The sequence below is a fragment of the Narcine bancroftii genome, chromosome 1, assembly GCF_036971445.1.
Source record: "Narcine bancroftii isolate sNarBan1 chromosome 1, sNarBan1.hap1, whole genome shotgun sequence".
In the NCBI taxonomy this organism is placed as follows: Eukaryota; Metazoa; Chordata; class Chondrichthyes; order Torpediniformes; family Narcinidae; genus Narcine; species Narcine bancroftii.
The window spans coordinates 101,053,115-101,070,506 of NC_091469.1; the positions used below are offsets into that span (position 1 = coordinate 101,053,115).

Here is a 17,392-nt window from a genome sequence, read left to right on the forward strand (position 1 = left end):
TCCAAGTTAGAATACTTACGGTGTGATTCTTAATGTATGGCATATTGGTGGTGAGATCATTGCACTGACTGGATGTTAGAGTGCTCACTGGTTACTTACTTATCGACACAATGCCTATTTGACACCAGCATAATAAAACGGACTTCAGTATATAAGGGAGTATATCACACCCTTCATCTCAACTAGTCCTCATCCTTAGGAAGAAACATATTTGGGCAGGTTTGGGGGACTTGACCCCTTAAATAAATGTGTCAAGTTCCAAATACGGTATTGACATGGCTGGTCTATGACTTCAACTGTTCAGTTGCCAGTCGCAAACAATAAGTATGTGATAAGATAGTATGGGAGAAAGGGAATAAACGGGATTTGAATCCTAGATGGTGGAGCATTTGGGGTTAGATTTCATTTTGAAGTATGGAGCTTCCTTCTAGAAGTTATGCCATCGTCATTTCAATTCGGATGTCTGTCTTGTTTTGTTGATCTATTGTACTTCTAATATCCTTGATTGAGGATGACAATTTTGCTAAACCTTTCCCCTTTCACCCTTAACCCATGTCCTCTAATTTGAATCTCATCTCCTCTCAGTGGAAAAAAGCCTTCCTACATTTACTCTGTCTATACCCCTCATAATTTTAAATGCCTCTATCAAATCTCCCCTTATTCTTCTATGCCCTAGAGCAGTGGTTCTTGACCTTTTTCTTTCCACTTACATACCACTTTAAGTATTCCATATGTCATAGGTGCTCTGTGATTAGTTAGGGATCGCTTAAGGTGGTATGTAGGTGGAAAGAAAATGTTCGAAAACCACTGTTTTTAATCGTACCTCATTGACTCGTTATGTGCACAATTTCATAACTCCAAAGGAAATAGGCAATGACCATTTTTCTCAAAACAAAATATTTCAGTAACATTTGGGTCGAGAGCAGTGACTCTCAACCTTCACTTCCCACTCACATACCACCTTAAGCAATCCCTTACTAATCACAGAGCACCGATGGTGTAGGGATTATTTAAAGTGGTATGTGAGTGGGGAAAAAAAAATTGAGAACCACTGCTCTAGAGAATAAAGTCCTAACCTATTTAAGCTTTTCCTCTAATTCATTTCCTGATCCAGGCCACATCCTAGTAAATATTCTCTGCATTCTCTCAATCTTATTGATATCTTTCCTGTAGGTGACAAAACTGCACAATACTCCATATTTTGCCTCCTTTACTGTAGCATCTCAACTCTTATACTCAATACTTTGATTTATAAAGGTCAATATGACAAAAACTCTCTTTACAACTCTATCTACCTGTGATGCCATTTTCAAGGAATTATATATCTGTATTTCCAGATCCTCTGTTCAACTGATTTCCTCAATGCCCCCTACTGTTCACCATGTTTGTCCTTTCTTGATTTGTTCTTCCAAAATGCAGCACCTCACACTTGTCTGCATTAAGTTCTATCTGCCTTTTTTCAGCCCATTTTTCCAGCTGGTTCAGATCCCTCTGCAAGCTTTGTAAACCTTCTTCGCTGTCCACAACTCGTCCAAACTTAGTGTTAACTGCAAACTTGCTGATCCAATTTACCACATTATCATCCAGATCATTCCACACTAGCCTCCCTCAAGGTCCGAGGGAATATTTTGTCAGGCCCTGGGGATTTATTCACCTTTAATTGTTTTAAGACTGCAAGCCCCTCCTCTTCTTTAATCTGTATTGGTTTCATGACCTTATTGCTTGTTTTCCTTACTTCTCGTGACTGTGCCAGTTTTCTGGGTAAATGTTGATGCAGAAAACCAATTTAAGATCTCCCTTTCTCCCCCCCCCCCATCTGTTTGGCTCCATACTTAACTGATCACTGATTTTTCAAGGGGACCAATTTTGTCACTTACTATCCTTTTGTTCTTAATGAACCTATAGAAATCCCTAAGATTTTCATTCACATTGAATGCTAAAGCTTCTTCTTTTAGCCTTCCTGATTTCTTTCTTGAGTTTTTTTTCTCATATTTTTATACTTAAGCACCTCATTTGATCTGTGTTGTCTATATCTGCTATACACCACCCTTTTTTTCAAATTTGATCCCCAATATTCCTTGAAAACCAAGATTCCCTATGCCTCTTTGTCTTTAATTCTGTTAGAAACATACAAACTGTACTCTCAAAATTTCACCTTTCCCAATCTATGTTTTCTTGATCCTTTCTCATTTTCTCAAAATTGGCCTTTCATCAGATTAGAATTTCAACTTGAAACTGATGGCATTTTGAACACTGGCCCCAAAATGTTCCCCTATGCATACTTCTGTCACCTGTCCTGTTTCATTCCCTAATAGGAGATCCTGTATTGCAATCTCTAGTTGATTTAGAAAACGATCCTGAACACATTTGACAAACTCCAAGCCATCCAACCCTTTTACAGTATGGGAATTCCATTCGATATATGGAAAGTTAAAATCTCTTACTATCACAATCTTAAGTTTCCTTCAGCTGTTTGCTATCTCTCTACAGATTTACTCCTCCAATTCTCATTGATTATTGGGTGGTTTTTAGTACAACCCTAGGAGTGTGGACATACCTTTCCCATTCCTCCACTCCACCAACATAGCCTGCACCAGAGCAGCACTAGCAAACATTCCCACAAGGACATAAGTCCCCGACCAGTTTAGAAGCAAACCGCCCCATCATAAGAGGTCCCACATTCCCTGGAAGAGACCCCAATGATCCATAAACCTGAAGCCCTCCCTCCTGCACCATGTGATGAGCTGCATTATTCTCCTATTTCTAACCTCATTAGCATGTAACTTGAACAGCAATCCTGAGATCACAATCATAAGGTTCTGTCCTTCAACTTTACATCTAACTCCCTGAGCTCTCTTTACAGGCCCTCATCACCCTTCCTGCTCATGTCATTGGTCCCGACATGAACCACTACATCTCACCCCACCTCCCCCCCCCATCCCGACTCCTGAGAAAACCGTGAACTTGATCTTAGATACTGTATCCCAGACCCTGGTATCAGGGAGGCAACATCCCAACCAGGATTCTCAGTCCCTTCCATAGAATCTCTTATCTGTCCCCTAACTATAGAATCCCCTATCACTGTAACTCATCTCTTTTCTTCCCTTCCCTGCTTAACCACCAGACCAGACTCCATGCCAGAGCCTTGATCTCCATGGCTTGACCCTGGTAAGGTGTTTCCCCCCCACACCAACACAATCCAGAATGGTATACTTGTTATTGAGGGGAAGGACCACAGGGGTGCCCTGCATTGACTTGCTTGTTCTCTTTCTCTCTCCTGACTGTCACCCATCTACCCCCCTCCTGATGTCTGGGTGTGATAGTGTCCCTGAAACTCCTATCACCCCTTCAGCCTTCTCAAAAATCTAGAATTTATCCAACTCCAGCTCCAATTCCATAATTCAGTATGTCAGGAGCTGCAGCTGGATGCACTTCTCGCAAATGAAGTTGCCAGGCTTAAAGCTAGTTACCTTGACTAGCTGCATTCTGCAAGAAGAGGATTCCCCTGCCTTGGCGTTCATTCCCACTGCCTATGACTAGAGGAAAAAAAATATGATAAATAAAAACCTGCCCTTACCTGTGTCTACTTGATGAATCCTTTTTGTTCCTTGGATAGGTGTAGTGATGTCCTGGACTGTGTCCACTACCTTTTGGAGGGGTTTTCACTCAGGGTTATTGGTGTCCTCATATCAGACTGTGATGCAGCTGGTCAGCACATATTCCACTACACTTTTTTAGATCGGCTTCATCTCTTGCATCACCACCTCAGCCCTATTCTCTGAAGCCCCTTGAGCCAAAACCTTACTGCTCTGACTCAGACCACTCCGATGATGAACGCTCCCTCAATGTTCAATAACTTGGATTACATGGATACCCTCATCTTTCTGAACACCAACTCCTTTCAATCTCATCATTTAGTACATCTATAACTTCGGTACTAAAATAGAAAAATAAATTATCCCACATTTTTCCCTATTGTATCTGCCATTTCTTGTTCATTAATACAGACTTTAATACAGACCATTCAGAGCCAGCTCTTCAGCGCTTGACGTCCTGCTTTGCGGAAACTGCCAAAATGTTTGGCCTGGAAGTCAGCCTGAAGAAAACTGAGGTCCTCCATCAGCCAGCTCCCCACCATGACTACCAGCCCCCCCACATCTCCATCGAGCACACAAAACTCAAAATGGTCAACCAGTTTACCTATCTCGGCTGCACCATTTCATCAGATGCAAGGATCGACAACGAGATAGACAACAGACTCGCCGAGGCAAATAGCGCCTTTGGAAGACTACACAAAAGAGTCTGGAAAAACAACCAACTGAAAAACCTCACAAAGATAAGCGTATACAGAGCCGTTGTCATACCCACACTCCTGTTCGGCTCAGAATCATGGGTCCTCTACCGGCATCACCTACGGCTCCTAGAACACTTACACCAGTGTTGTCTCCGCTCCATCCTCAACATCCATTGGAGCGCTTTCATCCCTAACGTCGAAGTACTCGAGATGGCAGAGGTCGACAGCATCGAGTCCACGCTGCTGAAGATCCAGCTGCGCTGGGTGGGTCACGTCTCCAGAATGGAGGACCATCGCCTTCCCAAGATCGTGTTATATGGCGAGCTCTCCACTGGCCACCGTGACAGAGGTGCACCAAAGAAGAGGTACAAGGACTGCCTAAAGAAATCTCTTGGTGCCTGCCACATTGACCACCGCCAGTGGGCTGATATCGCCTCAAACCGTGCATCTTGGCGCCTCACAGTTTGGCGGGCAGCAACCTCCTTTGAAGAAGACCGCAGAGCCCACCTCACTGACAAAAGGCAAAGGAGGAAAAACCCAACACCCAACCCCAACCAACCAATTTTCCCCTGCAGCCGCTGCAACCGTGTCTGCCTGTCCCGCATCGGACTTGTCAGCCACAAACGAGCCTGCAGCTGACATGGACTTTTACCCCCTCCATAAATCTTCGTCCGCGAAGCCAAGCCAAAGAAGAATACAGACTTAAATTTATTTTAAAGTACATACATGACATTACATACAACCCTGAGATTTTTTTTTACTGTGTGCGCAGCAGAATTACCACTGATTGGTAGGGCAAAAAAAAATGTATACAGCATTAACATGTAACCAAACAAAGAAATGTAAACAGATAATGAATGCAGACAAACTGCAATATAGAGAGAACAAAAAGAAAATCAATAAAGTTCACAAGTATGAGTCCTTAAATGAATCTCTGATTGAGTTTGTCATTGAGGAGTCTGATGGTGGAGGGGTAGCAGTTGTTACTGAACCTAGTGGTAACAATTCTTGTGGCACTATACCTCTTTCCTGATGGCAGCAGCAAGAACAGTGTGTGTGCTGGGTGGTGTGGCTGCTCTCTGACAGTAGCATTCCCAGTTGATGCACTCAATAGTTGAGTGGGTTTTGCCTGTGATGTCCTGGACTGTGTCCACTACCTTTTGGAGGGGTTTTCACTCAGGGTTATTGGTGTCCTCATATCAGACTGTGATGCAGCTGGTCAGCACATATTCCACTACACTTTTTTATATATAAACTTTATTTATGAGTATATAAAATACATGATTAAAAACACACAAAAAAATTAAAAAAATACAAACCCAACTCCCCCAAAAAAAACATATATACCCCCCTCCCCTTACCCTTATATATAAAAACCCTCTAACAAAGAAAAAAAAAATATATCAGTTACTTAATCATTGCTGCTGAATGTGCCAGACCTTTACAAATTTCCTTGCCACTGCTAAAGCTAAACAAATAAATTCACATTGAATTTTATCCATTTTTAAATCTCTTATCAAAGTTATAATATTCCCCATTAAAAAAACCATTGGATCCAATATTAAAGTAATCTCAAATAAATCTTCCAAAAACACTTTAATTTGTATCCAAAAAGATTTAACCTTATCACACAACCAGACAGAATGGAAAAAAAAGTACCAATTTGAGTCACACAGCATTACTAAATCTATATCTTTTCAACTTTTCCGGCGTTAAATATAACTGATGTAAAAAATTATATTCACTAAACTATATCAGACATTAATCAATTTAGTTATGCTATCTTCACACATACTAGTCCATTCTTCTTGCATAAATTCCAAAGATAAATCTTTTTCCCATTTATTTTTTGATTTATCTAAATCCAGTGTAACCATTTTTTCTTGCAACATCAAATACATTTCTGAAATAAATCCCTTCTTTATCCCATTTACAATTAAATCTTCAAATTTAGTTAACTTGGGTATCTTCAATTCTCACCCAAAATTATCCATTACTAAATCATGTACTTGATAATATTCAAACAAAGAATTTAATGGCACCTTAAATTTTTCCAAAAGAATGAAATATCCATTCTTCAAAACAACCTGCTAAAATTTTAATACCTTTCAGTTGCAAAATCTTTAAATATTGATTGTTCATCAAGAAAGGTATTAACTTATTCTGATATAATGGAATCCATAATGAAACCTTGTCTCCAGTTCCAATTACCAAATTTCTTTTATACCAAACCTCACATAAATGTCGTAACACTGGTACATTATATTTCTGCAAAAGATAAGAATTCCATCTGAATATAAATTGGTACAATAGGTTCAGAAATCTTTGCTAATTCCACTTTAGCCCAATTAGGAGATTGACTAACATCAAACATCCAATTAATAAATTTTAATTGGGCTGCTTTATAATAATTCTGAAAATTAGGTAATTATAATCCGCCTAATGCATATTTCCATGTCAATTTTTGCAATGAAATTCTAGCCAATTTACCTTTCCATGAAACATTCTTACTGTCGCTTTTAACTCTTTAAAAAACATATTTGGAAGCAAACATGGAATTGCTTGAAAAAGATATTGAATATGAGGAAAAATATTCATTTTGATACAGTTAACATGTCCCATCAAAGTCAAGGGAAGATCCTTCCATTTAATTAAATCAGCTTTTATTTTTGTTAATAAAGGAATATAATTCAACTTACACAAATGCTGATAATTTGCATCCACCACTACTCCTAAATATTTAATTTTCTTAGTCCATCTAAGATGTGTAATCTGCCTACAATCTGTATAATCTTCCTCTGTAATTGGTAATATTTCACTCTTATCCCAATTAATTTTATAACCAGACATTTCTCCATATTGTATCAAACAATTTTGTAAATGTCGTAAAGAATGCTAGGGATTTGTTAAATAAATTAATACATGATCTGCAAACAAATTAATCTTATATTCCTCTTCATTTATTTTTAATCCCATTAATTTTATTATCTTGTCTAATTGCTTGAATTAACAGTTCTATCACCAATGCAAACAAAGCTGGTGACAAAGGACAGCCTTGCCTAGTAGATCGTTTTAAATGAAATATATCTGAAATTTGTCCATTCATCACCACTCTCGCTGAAGGATTTTTATATAAGGCTTTAATCCAACCAGTAAAAAAAAGACCAAACTTAAATCTTTCAAGTGCTTTAAATAAAAAAAAACATTCAACTTGATCAAACAATTTTTGATGAATTAATTAGTGTTAATAATCTAGCAATATTATCAGAAGTGAATCTATTCTTAATAAAACCTGCTTGATCAGCATGTATTAAGCATGGTAAAAACTTCGCAAGTCTATTTGCTAATACCTTTGCTACTATTTTGTAATCTACATTCAGTAAAGATATTGGTCGATATGACGCAACTTTCAATGGGTCTCTTCCTTTTTTGGAATAACTAATAATAGCTTGAGGAAAAGATTTTGGAAATGCTTGTTCTTCTGTAGCTTGTTTAAGAACATTCATAAAGACAGGAGACAGAACTTCATAAAACTCTGCTGTAAATCCATCCTCTCCAGGTGATTTTTCCATTTGGCATACTTAATATAGCTTCTTTAATTTCTAAATCAGTAAAAGGAGTTTCCAATTCTAACCTGTCATTATCCTCCAAAACCAGTAAATTCAGACCAGCTGAAAAAAGATTCAACACGTTCCTCATCCTGACTTACTTCAGAAGTATATAAATTCTTATAAAAGAAACAAAATTCATCATTAATTTCCTGAGGTTTAAAAGTAACTCCTGTATTATTTCTTATAGCATTTATAGTTCTTGATACCTGTTCAGTCTTTAATTGTCAAGCTAAAACCTTGTGCACTCTTTCTCCTAACTCATAATACTGTTTAGATCATTGTATTAATTTTTCATATTTATATGTTTTCATTGTATTATAATGTAATTTCAGTTTAGTTAATAAAGCTTTTTATCCTCAGTTGAATTTTGTTGTAATTTCTTTTCCAAGATAATTATTTCCTTCTCCAAATGTTGGATATCTGCCAAATGCTGTTTCACAGAAGTCTCACAGAATAACTAATAATCAAACCTCTTAAATAAGCTTTTAATACATCCCATGAAACAAACTTATTTTGTACTGTATTCATTTGTAAATATAATTCAATGTGGTCTTTAATATGACATAAACTTTGGTTGTTTCAATAACATCCCACTAAATCTCCACCGATAAGAAGGCTCTACATTATCAAAACCTGTATATGTACTTAACAATAAAGAATGATCAGACAGAATCCTACTCTTACACTCCGCATGTATAAATCTACCTTGTATTTGACCTGAGGCTAAAAAAAAATAAATTCTAGGAAAAGAGTCATGTCTGGATGGATAAAAAGAGAAATCTTCTTCTGTCGGATTTAATTTCCTCCAAATTTAAATCTTTCATTAATTCTATTAGTTGTTTAGCCATCTTAGTTCTTCTTACAGTCTTTGAGGATTTATCTAAGATTGGATCCAAAACACAATTAAAATCCCCCCAACTCATTAGCTTGACCCAAATTCAAGAAAGTTTCAGAAATAAATTCTTCATCATCTTGATTAGGTGCATAAACATTTATCAAAGTCTGTGGCAACGCACATCCTCATGGCTAACCGGCCCTACTTGTATTGCCACGTGGCGGGGCAGCCATGGGGAAATGGTGCCATCAGAGGTTTCTCTCTGACTCCAGCATCCCTTCCAGTGCACATCCTGGGCAGCGATTACGATGTCACAATGCACCATGCTGCCCTTAAAGGGGCATGCTGAATTTGAATAAAAACAGTCATTAATGACCCTCAATGTAATGGCTGTGCTTCTTCTACTGTTCACACTGCCACAGTGGTGACCCCGATGAGCCCAGACATTTTTCTGGGCTCAAGACATCAGCAGAGGTTAATGCTGTCTTCAAGCTTCCCCTCTTTTGGACCCACTGACCGAGAAAGTGGTTTGGGCAGGCAGAAGCACAATTTCAACTCCACAACATCTCTTCAGACGCCACGATGTTCTATCATGTCGTGAGCGCTCTGGACCAAGATACGGCAGTGAGGGTGGACGACATCATCCACCACCCCCCGGCTACGGGCAAGTACACAGCCGATGCAGACGGCCATGCCCAAGCACTGGGGCCGGCCGCCAAATTGACAGAACACGTAACCGGTTCTGGGGGGGGGTTGTGTGGCGGCGCATATCCTCATGGCCAACCAGCCCCGCTTGTATTGGCACGTGGCAGGGCAGCCATTGGGAAAAGGCATCGTCAGAGGTTTCTCTCTGGACAGCAATTATGATGTCACAATGTACCAGGTGACTGAGCTCATGCTGCCCTTAAAGAGGCGTGCTGAATTGGAATAAAAACAGTTCTCAATGACCCTCAATGTGGTGGCTGTGTTTCTCCCACTGCTCACAGCCACAAGTCCATGTTTCAGTAAAAATTTTACAGTTCACCAAAAGCACTCTACCTGATGTGGCAGAGAGTGACTCCAACTGAAACGGTATTTTCTTATGAACTTAAATAGCAACACCTCTTTTGCCTTAGAATTAAATGAAGATGCAAAAAGATGCCCTACCCAATCTCTTTTCACACAGGAATTACAATTATATATCTATAAAAAAATCCCTAAAAAAAACCCTTAACAAAAAAATTTAAAAATCTACTACTGTAAAAGTAGTACCCCCCTCTGTTGACCAGGTGTGGTCAATACCACAAATGGCAGATGACTTTAGAAACAGCAGAGTCACCCACCATCTCCCAGCTGAACTTTAAAATACAGATATCTTTCATAGTTCATCCCAATGGTTCCACCCTACATTGAGCTTGAGGTTCATCTTCAACGTCAATCAATTATTCTTCCAACTTCTTTTTCCTTTTCTCATTCCCAATCTTTATTTCAAATCTGGTAAGGAATTAGCAAAAGTTAACACACCATACAGGCTCTCAAAGAATTGAGACTGATTTAACCCATAACATCTTGTGTACTGCAGCGTACCATAAACTTGTACCCTTCTTCCACAGCACTGTTTTAACCGGATTAAACTCTTTCCATCTCTTAATAATCTCCTGACTTAAATCTGCAGAGAAGAAAATTTTATTGCCTTGTACTATCATAGGACTCTGATCAAGACGTGCTTTCTGCATGGCAAACTGCAAAATCATTTCTCTATTCTGATACTTCAAACATCTTATAAGAACTGCTATCGGGGGTTGACCCAGAAAAGGTTTTCGCCTTAACTCCCCATGCGCCCGCTCTAATTCCAATCCGTCCAGAAAAGATTCAACTCCCAACATCTTTGGAATCCGTTTCTGAAAAAATTTAATCAGATCAGAACCTTTAAAATCTTCTGGTAAACCCACTATCTTAATGTTTTATGATGACTTTGGTTCTCCAATGAATCAATCTTTTGTAGTATATCTTTCTTGTGGACATCTCAACTTGTAAACAAATCTATATGATCCATTCTCTCCGCACAATGATCCATATGATCCTTAGAGTCAATAAAAGCTTCTTCTATCTTGTACAGTATCCACTGAAGCCAAACACTTGGTCATATCAACTTTAATAGCTGAAATTTCTTCTTTCATACCAGTGTTCAAAGTCCCAAAACCTTGAATCATATAAGCCATCATACTTAAATTTTGTTTAAAAAGCTCCTCAAACATAAGACTAAAATCAGTTCATTGTATAGGGGTCTTTGAAACTGGGGAGTTATTTTCATTGGGCAAATTGATTTTCTGAAAGCCTTAGGCCTACCTTCAACAGTTTTAGCTGCAGCGAGAAGTAAATTTTCTTCTTCTTATACATCTTGTATGTCCACTTCTTCTTCTTTCATCCTTTCATACTTGGCTCCCCTACTACGGGTCTGGAACCCCTGCCACACCACTTCGAGTTCATCGGAGCGATGTGTGTCAAGTCCCCCCGCAGCTTGGGCCCAATCCAGTATATCACTCATGCACAAACTTCTGCACTGCACTGAAGCACCATAATGCACAGGAGAGTGTCCCCAGATGCACTGCTGCTTGCAGGCCTTTCCCTGCACACAGACTTATGTTTGCATTTGGGCACCCGCTCCCCGTGCTCCCCACTGAAGCCCAGCGTGCATCGGATCCCATGCTCGGGATCTTCCTGGCCCGATGCCAGGCCTGAGACATCGGTGCCATCTATTGTCGCTGAAGACATAGAGGGCGCCAACACTTCTTCCAGCTGTTCCCAACCTGTATGTTGAGGCTTCGGCTCCATTTCTAACTGCTCTTGAGGTTCCTTCTGTAAAGTAGGTTTTGTTTCTTCTGAATTTTTCACTGGTTTAAAAACTAATTTTTTTTGTAAGCTGTTTTTTTTCCCCCCTCTTCATTGCCAGAATCCTCCAATATTAAAGTACTGTTAAGAACATTTCTAAAGTCATCAAGTCACTGTAATTCGGGTATTGAATAATTCAGTTAGGGAGAGGTGTCTTCTCACATCTCCTTCCTACACCATCTTGCCCCCTACCACTACACTTCTATAGAAATTTCCCAGGGTTTCTGATGTCATATCAAATTTCTGCAAACTCCTGAGGAATTAGAGGCTCTGGCATGCTTTATTCACAATGCCATTAGTGTGTTAGGTCCAGGAAAGATCCTCCAAGTTAGTGACTTCCAAGAACTTAAAATTGCTCAGCTAGAAACATAGAAAGTAGGAACAGGAGTAGGCCAAAAATGGCCCATCGAGCCTACTCCGCCATTCAATATGATCATGGCTGATCTAATTTATGACCTAACTCCACCTACCTGCCTTCTCCCCATATCCCCTAATTCCTCTATCATGTAAAAATTTAACCGAATTTTAAATATGTTTAATGAGGCAGCCTCAACCACTTCCCTGGTTAGAGAATTCCAAACATTCACTACTCTCTGGGAAAAACTATTTTTCATCATCTCTGTCCTAAATCTACTCCCCCGAATCTTGAGACTGTGTCCTCTTGTTTTAGTTTCCCCGGCCAGTTCAAAAAACCTTCCTACATCTATCCTATCCATACCCTTCATAATCCTATATGTTTCTATAAGATCTCCTCTCATTCTTCTGAACTCGAGCGAATACAATCCTAGACAATTTAATCTTTCATTATAAGTCAACCCCTTCATCCCAGGGATCAACCTAGTAAACCTCCTCTGGACTGTCTCCAAAGCCAGTATATCCTTCCTCAAATATGGAGACCAGAACTGGACACAGTACTCCAGGTGCGGTCTCACCAGTCCCTTATACTGTTGCAACATTACCTCCCTACTCCTGAATTCAATTCCTCTAGCGATGAAGGTCAACATTCCATTTGCCTTCTTAATAACCTGCTGCACCTGCAACCTAACTTTTTGCGATTCATGCACAAGCACTCCCAAGTCCCTCTGCACAACAGCATGCTGTAGATTTCCACCCTTTAAATAATATTCAGCTCTTTTATTTTTCTTGTCACTTACTAACATTTACTAAAATTTACTCACACTTACTAACATTGTACTCCATCTGCCAGACCTTTGCCCACTCATCCAGCTTAACTATATCCCTCTGCAGACTCTCCACATCCTCATTACAATTTGCTCTTCCACTCAATTTGGTTTCATCCGCAAACTTGGCTACACCACATTTTGTCCCCTCCTCCAAGTCATCAATGTAAATGATGAACAGTTGTGGGCCTAACACTGACCCCTGCGACACCCCACTTACCACTCTCTGCCAACCTGAAAAACTCCCATTTATCCCGACTCTCTGCCTCCTGTCAGACAACCAATTTTCAATCCAGGCCAATATACTTCCCCGGACTCCACTTTCCTGTAACTTACTGAGAAGTCTCTTGTGCGGCACCTTATCAAACGCTTTCTGGAAATCCAAATATACAACATCAACCTGTTCCCCTTTATCCACCGCACCCATTATATCCTCAAAGAATCCTAACAAGTTTGTCAAACAAGATCTTCCCTTTCTAAAACCATGCTGCGTCTGCCTGATTGAACCCTTACGTTCCAAAAGTTTCACTATTTCATCTTTAATGACGGCTTCAAGCATTTTTCCAACTACAGATGTCAAGCTAATTGGCCGATAATTTCCAGTCTTCTGCCTATATTCCCTTCTTAAAAAGTGGTGTGACATTTGCTGTCTTCCAGTCTGCCGGGACCTGCCCAGAATCCAAGGAATTTTGGTATATGACCACCAATGCATCAACTATAACTTCTGCCATTTCCTTCAGAACCCTTGGATGCATATCATCAGGACCAGGTGATTTGTCTGGCTTTAGTCCCATTAGTTTCTGCATCACTACATCCTTTGTAACAAGTATTTTATCAAGGCCCTCCCCAACATTCGCATCCTTAACTCCGCACTTGGGCATGCTGGACGTGTCTTTCACCAAGAAGACTGACACAAAATATTTGTTTAATGTCTCGGCCATTTCCTCATTTTTTGCTACCAGTTTTCCTTTCTCATCCTCCAAGGGTCCTATGTTAACTCTGGCCACCCTCTTCCGTTTTATATATTTATAAAATTTTTTGCTTTCTGTTTTTATATTTTGCGCCAATTTACTTTCATAATCCTTTTTCCCATTTCTTATTACCCGCTTTGTAACCCCTTGTTGTCTCTTAAAGTTTTCCAAATCTTCCAGTTTCCCACTGCTCTTTGCAGCTTTGTACACCTGCACCTTCAATTTTATACTCTCCTTTATTTCCTTTGTTAACCACGGTTATTTTTCCCTCTTTTGCTGCCCTTTTTCCTGACCGGAATATATTTTTGTTGAGCATTACAAAATATTTCTTTGAAAATCTTCCACTGTTTCATCAATTAGTCTATGCTCCCAGTCCACTCTGCCCAATTCCTCCCTCATCCTATGGTAGTCACCCCTGTTTAAGCATAATATATTAGTTTTAGGTCTAACTATTTCCCCTTCCATCTGAATGAAAAATTCAATCATACTATGATCGCTATTTCCCAGATGGTCTCTGACTATTACATCATTTACTCTACCTATCTCATTGCACAACACTAGATCCAGGAGAGCATTTTCTCTTGTGGGTTCCTTAACATGCTGCTCAAGAAAGCTATCGCGGATGCATTCTATGAAGTCCTCTTCCATACTCCCACGACCAACTTGATTTTCCCAATCTATGTGGAAGTTAAAGTCCCCCATGACTACTGCTGTATCATTATTACATGCCTCACTTATCTTTCTATTTATTTCCTGTGCCACTAAACTATTGTTATTTGGTGGGCGATAGATAACACCCACCAATAATTTTTTCCCTTTGTTATTCTTTATCTCTACCCAAATGGACTCAACATTATGCTTAGATCTTATATCATTTCTCACTACTGCCTGGAGTTCATCTTTGATTAAGAATGCAACTCCACCTTCCTTACCATCCTGTCTATCTCTTTGCACCACCTGATACCCTTGAATGTTTAATTCCCATTTAGGGTCACCTTGTAGCCATGTTTCCGTGATGGCTACCAAATCATAGGCATGGGTACCGATTTGCACCTCAAGTTCACTAACCTTATTTCTAATACTGTGGGCATTCAGATAAAGTGCCCTTAAGCTTTGTCCTTTTAATATCTAGTGACTTCTGTAACCTTTTCTTTTGATTTTTCTGCCCACTATTTTTCTTTGTAATTTTCTTAAGACCATCATTGACCCGAAAACTCACTGCACCATCTGATTTTTTACTTTCTCCTCCCAACATTACTTTTCCTATTTTACTTTTCCTGTCCATTACTTTATCTTCACTACCCTTTTCCCTATCACTCTGGTTCTCATACCCCTGCCAAATTAGGTTAAACCTTGCCCCACTGCTGTACCAAACATACTTGCCAAAATCTTGACACCTTTTGGATTTAGGTGCAACCCGTCCCTCTTGTAAAGATCATGCCTTCCCCAAAAGAGATCCCAATGATCCAAGAAGTCAAATCCTTGCCTTGTACACCAGCACCTCAGCCACATGCTAACCACCTATGATTCCCCCCAATGATCACTGAATTGTATACCTCTGGCTTTCCTTTCTTGAAGTCAACAATCAGTTCCTTAGTTTTGGTGACACTCAGTTTGGTCAATGACATTGTTTGACATTGTTTTTGGTGCACCATTTAGCCAAGTTTTCAATCTCCGTCCTGTATGCTGACTCATCCCTTTCCTTTATACAACTCACTACCATGGTAACGTCAGCAAATTTGTAGATTGTGTTATTGCTGTACTGAGCTACACAGTCATAGATGTAAAGTGAGTTGAGCAGGAGGCTAAGAAAACAGCCTTATGGTGCTCCAGTACTGATGGAGATTGTGGAGGAGATGTTCTTACCAATCTTTACTGATTGTCATCTGGAGGTGAGGAAATCCATGATCCAATTACATAGTGGAGTGTTAACTCCGAGGTCTTGGAGCTTCCAGATCAATTATACTGAACTGGACCTATCATTTCTGAAGGCTTTCTGTATCTTCTCAGCCCATCCAGCTTCGTTGCATTGTGTCATCAGCAAATCTCCCCTACAATATCCCCTAAACAATTTATTGATATAAATTATGAGTCACTGAAACCCACACACCGCTCAATATTCTCCCATTTATTTTATTTCCTTGCCTTGTTCCACCTTGTCAAATGCATCACTACACATTTCTCTGGATTATTTTGATTACTGACCAAGCTATCTCGCCTTCTTGCTGCTTAAAACTTTCCATCTTTTGACTCAGTTAATCCTTCCCACTAAAGTAATTGGTAAGACTCTCCATTTCTGTGGATCTCTTTCTATCTTCCCAAGAAGAGGAACATAATTTAGTTTGTACAGATTTTACAAGTTATTGTCAGTTGCTATTCCAAGATGTTTTATTCTATCCGTCTTCCATTTAAATTTACTTCCTTTTTGGTATCTTTCAAATTCACAATTTGTTCATGCCATTATCTCACATTTATCCATATTTTTTTTGTAGCCTGATATTCTTCCATATTTTTCTAGTAATTTATTCAAATATTTAGCTGGTTCTGATAGGTACGATAGCATATCATTGGCAAATAGACTGATTTTGTGTTCTTCTTGCCCGACTTTGAAGCTGTTTATATCCAGATCCCTTCTTATTATCTCCACCAGCAGTTCAAATGCTAAAATAAAAAAAAGCACTGGGGACAGGAGGCATCTCTGTCTACTTGATCTACTCAAGGGGAACACCACTGACATTTGATTATTTGTTATTATTTTAGCTTGTGGTTTATGGTATAAAGTTTTTATCCAATTCATAAATGTTCTGCCTATACTAATTTTTTCCAGTGTTTTAAATAAAAAGGGCCATTCCAAATGGTCAAATGTTTTTTCTGTGTCTAAGGAGACTGTAATACTTGGATTTTGTTCAGATTAGCCATGTGTATTATATTAAATAATCTTCCTAGACTATTTGAACATTGCCTTCCTTTAACAAACCCTGCTTGGTCCGTATGTATCAGTTTTGGCAAGTATTGTCCTGACCTATTAGCCAGTGCTTTCACTTGTATCTTATAATCAGCATTTAACAAGTCATTTATCAGGATTTTACAGATGTTAGTCTGTATGACAAAGTTTTGTGAGTCCATTTTCTTTTTTAGTAACACTAATAATCGTGGTTGAGAATGACTCTAGGAGGGTTTGTGTTAACACAACTTGGTCCAGGACATCCATTAAAAGCAGCATTTGAATAGTCTATAAAACTCAGGTGAAAATCCATCCTCTTCTGGTGATTTATTAAGCTGTAGGGTGCCCAAGGTCTTTTCCACTTCTTCCCTTGTGAAGGGAGTATCTAATTCTATCCTTTCTCTCGTTATGACATGCATTTGTAAGCTCAAAGACACATAATTCCTGTGACAGGACACACATAATAAGTTGTAGTTAACAACAAACAACTGGAGAAGAATATTTCACTTTCCTCAGGATAAAGGAAAGACAAGAATGCTGTAAATTTTGTCATTCACTCTTAGAGCATCCTAACTTTTGCAGTACCAAAACCCAAATAATGTAGAGTAGTGGAGTATAAACATATGAGCAATAAAACTGCTCCCCACTTCAGGGAAGCTGCTTGAACCAGGAGTACAAAAGAATA

The 17,392-nt window shown here is 39.2% G+C and overlaps 1 protein-coding gene across 5 annotated transcripts in view; it reads left to right on the forward strand.

Moving 5' to 3' along the window:
* LOC138761668 (lectin BRA-3-like) overlaps positions 1–17,392 on the forward strand; it is a 123,511-nt gene that overhangs the window by 227 nt on the left and 105,892 nt on the right. The window contains exon 2 of one of the 5 annotated variants that reach the window (XM_069934220.1): positions 13,450–13,561. The exons of the other annotated variants lie outside the window; for them this stretch is intronic. Coding sequence (XP_069790321.1) covers positions 13,489–13,561 — 73 coding nt within the window. The 5' untranslated portion in view covers positions 13,450–13,488. The remainder of the gene's footprint in view (positions 1–13,449; positions 13,562–17,392) is intronic. 5 annotated transcript variants of the gene reach the window in all.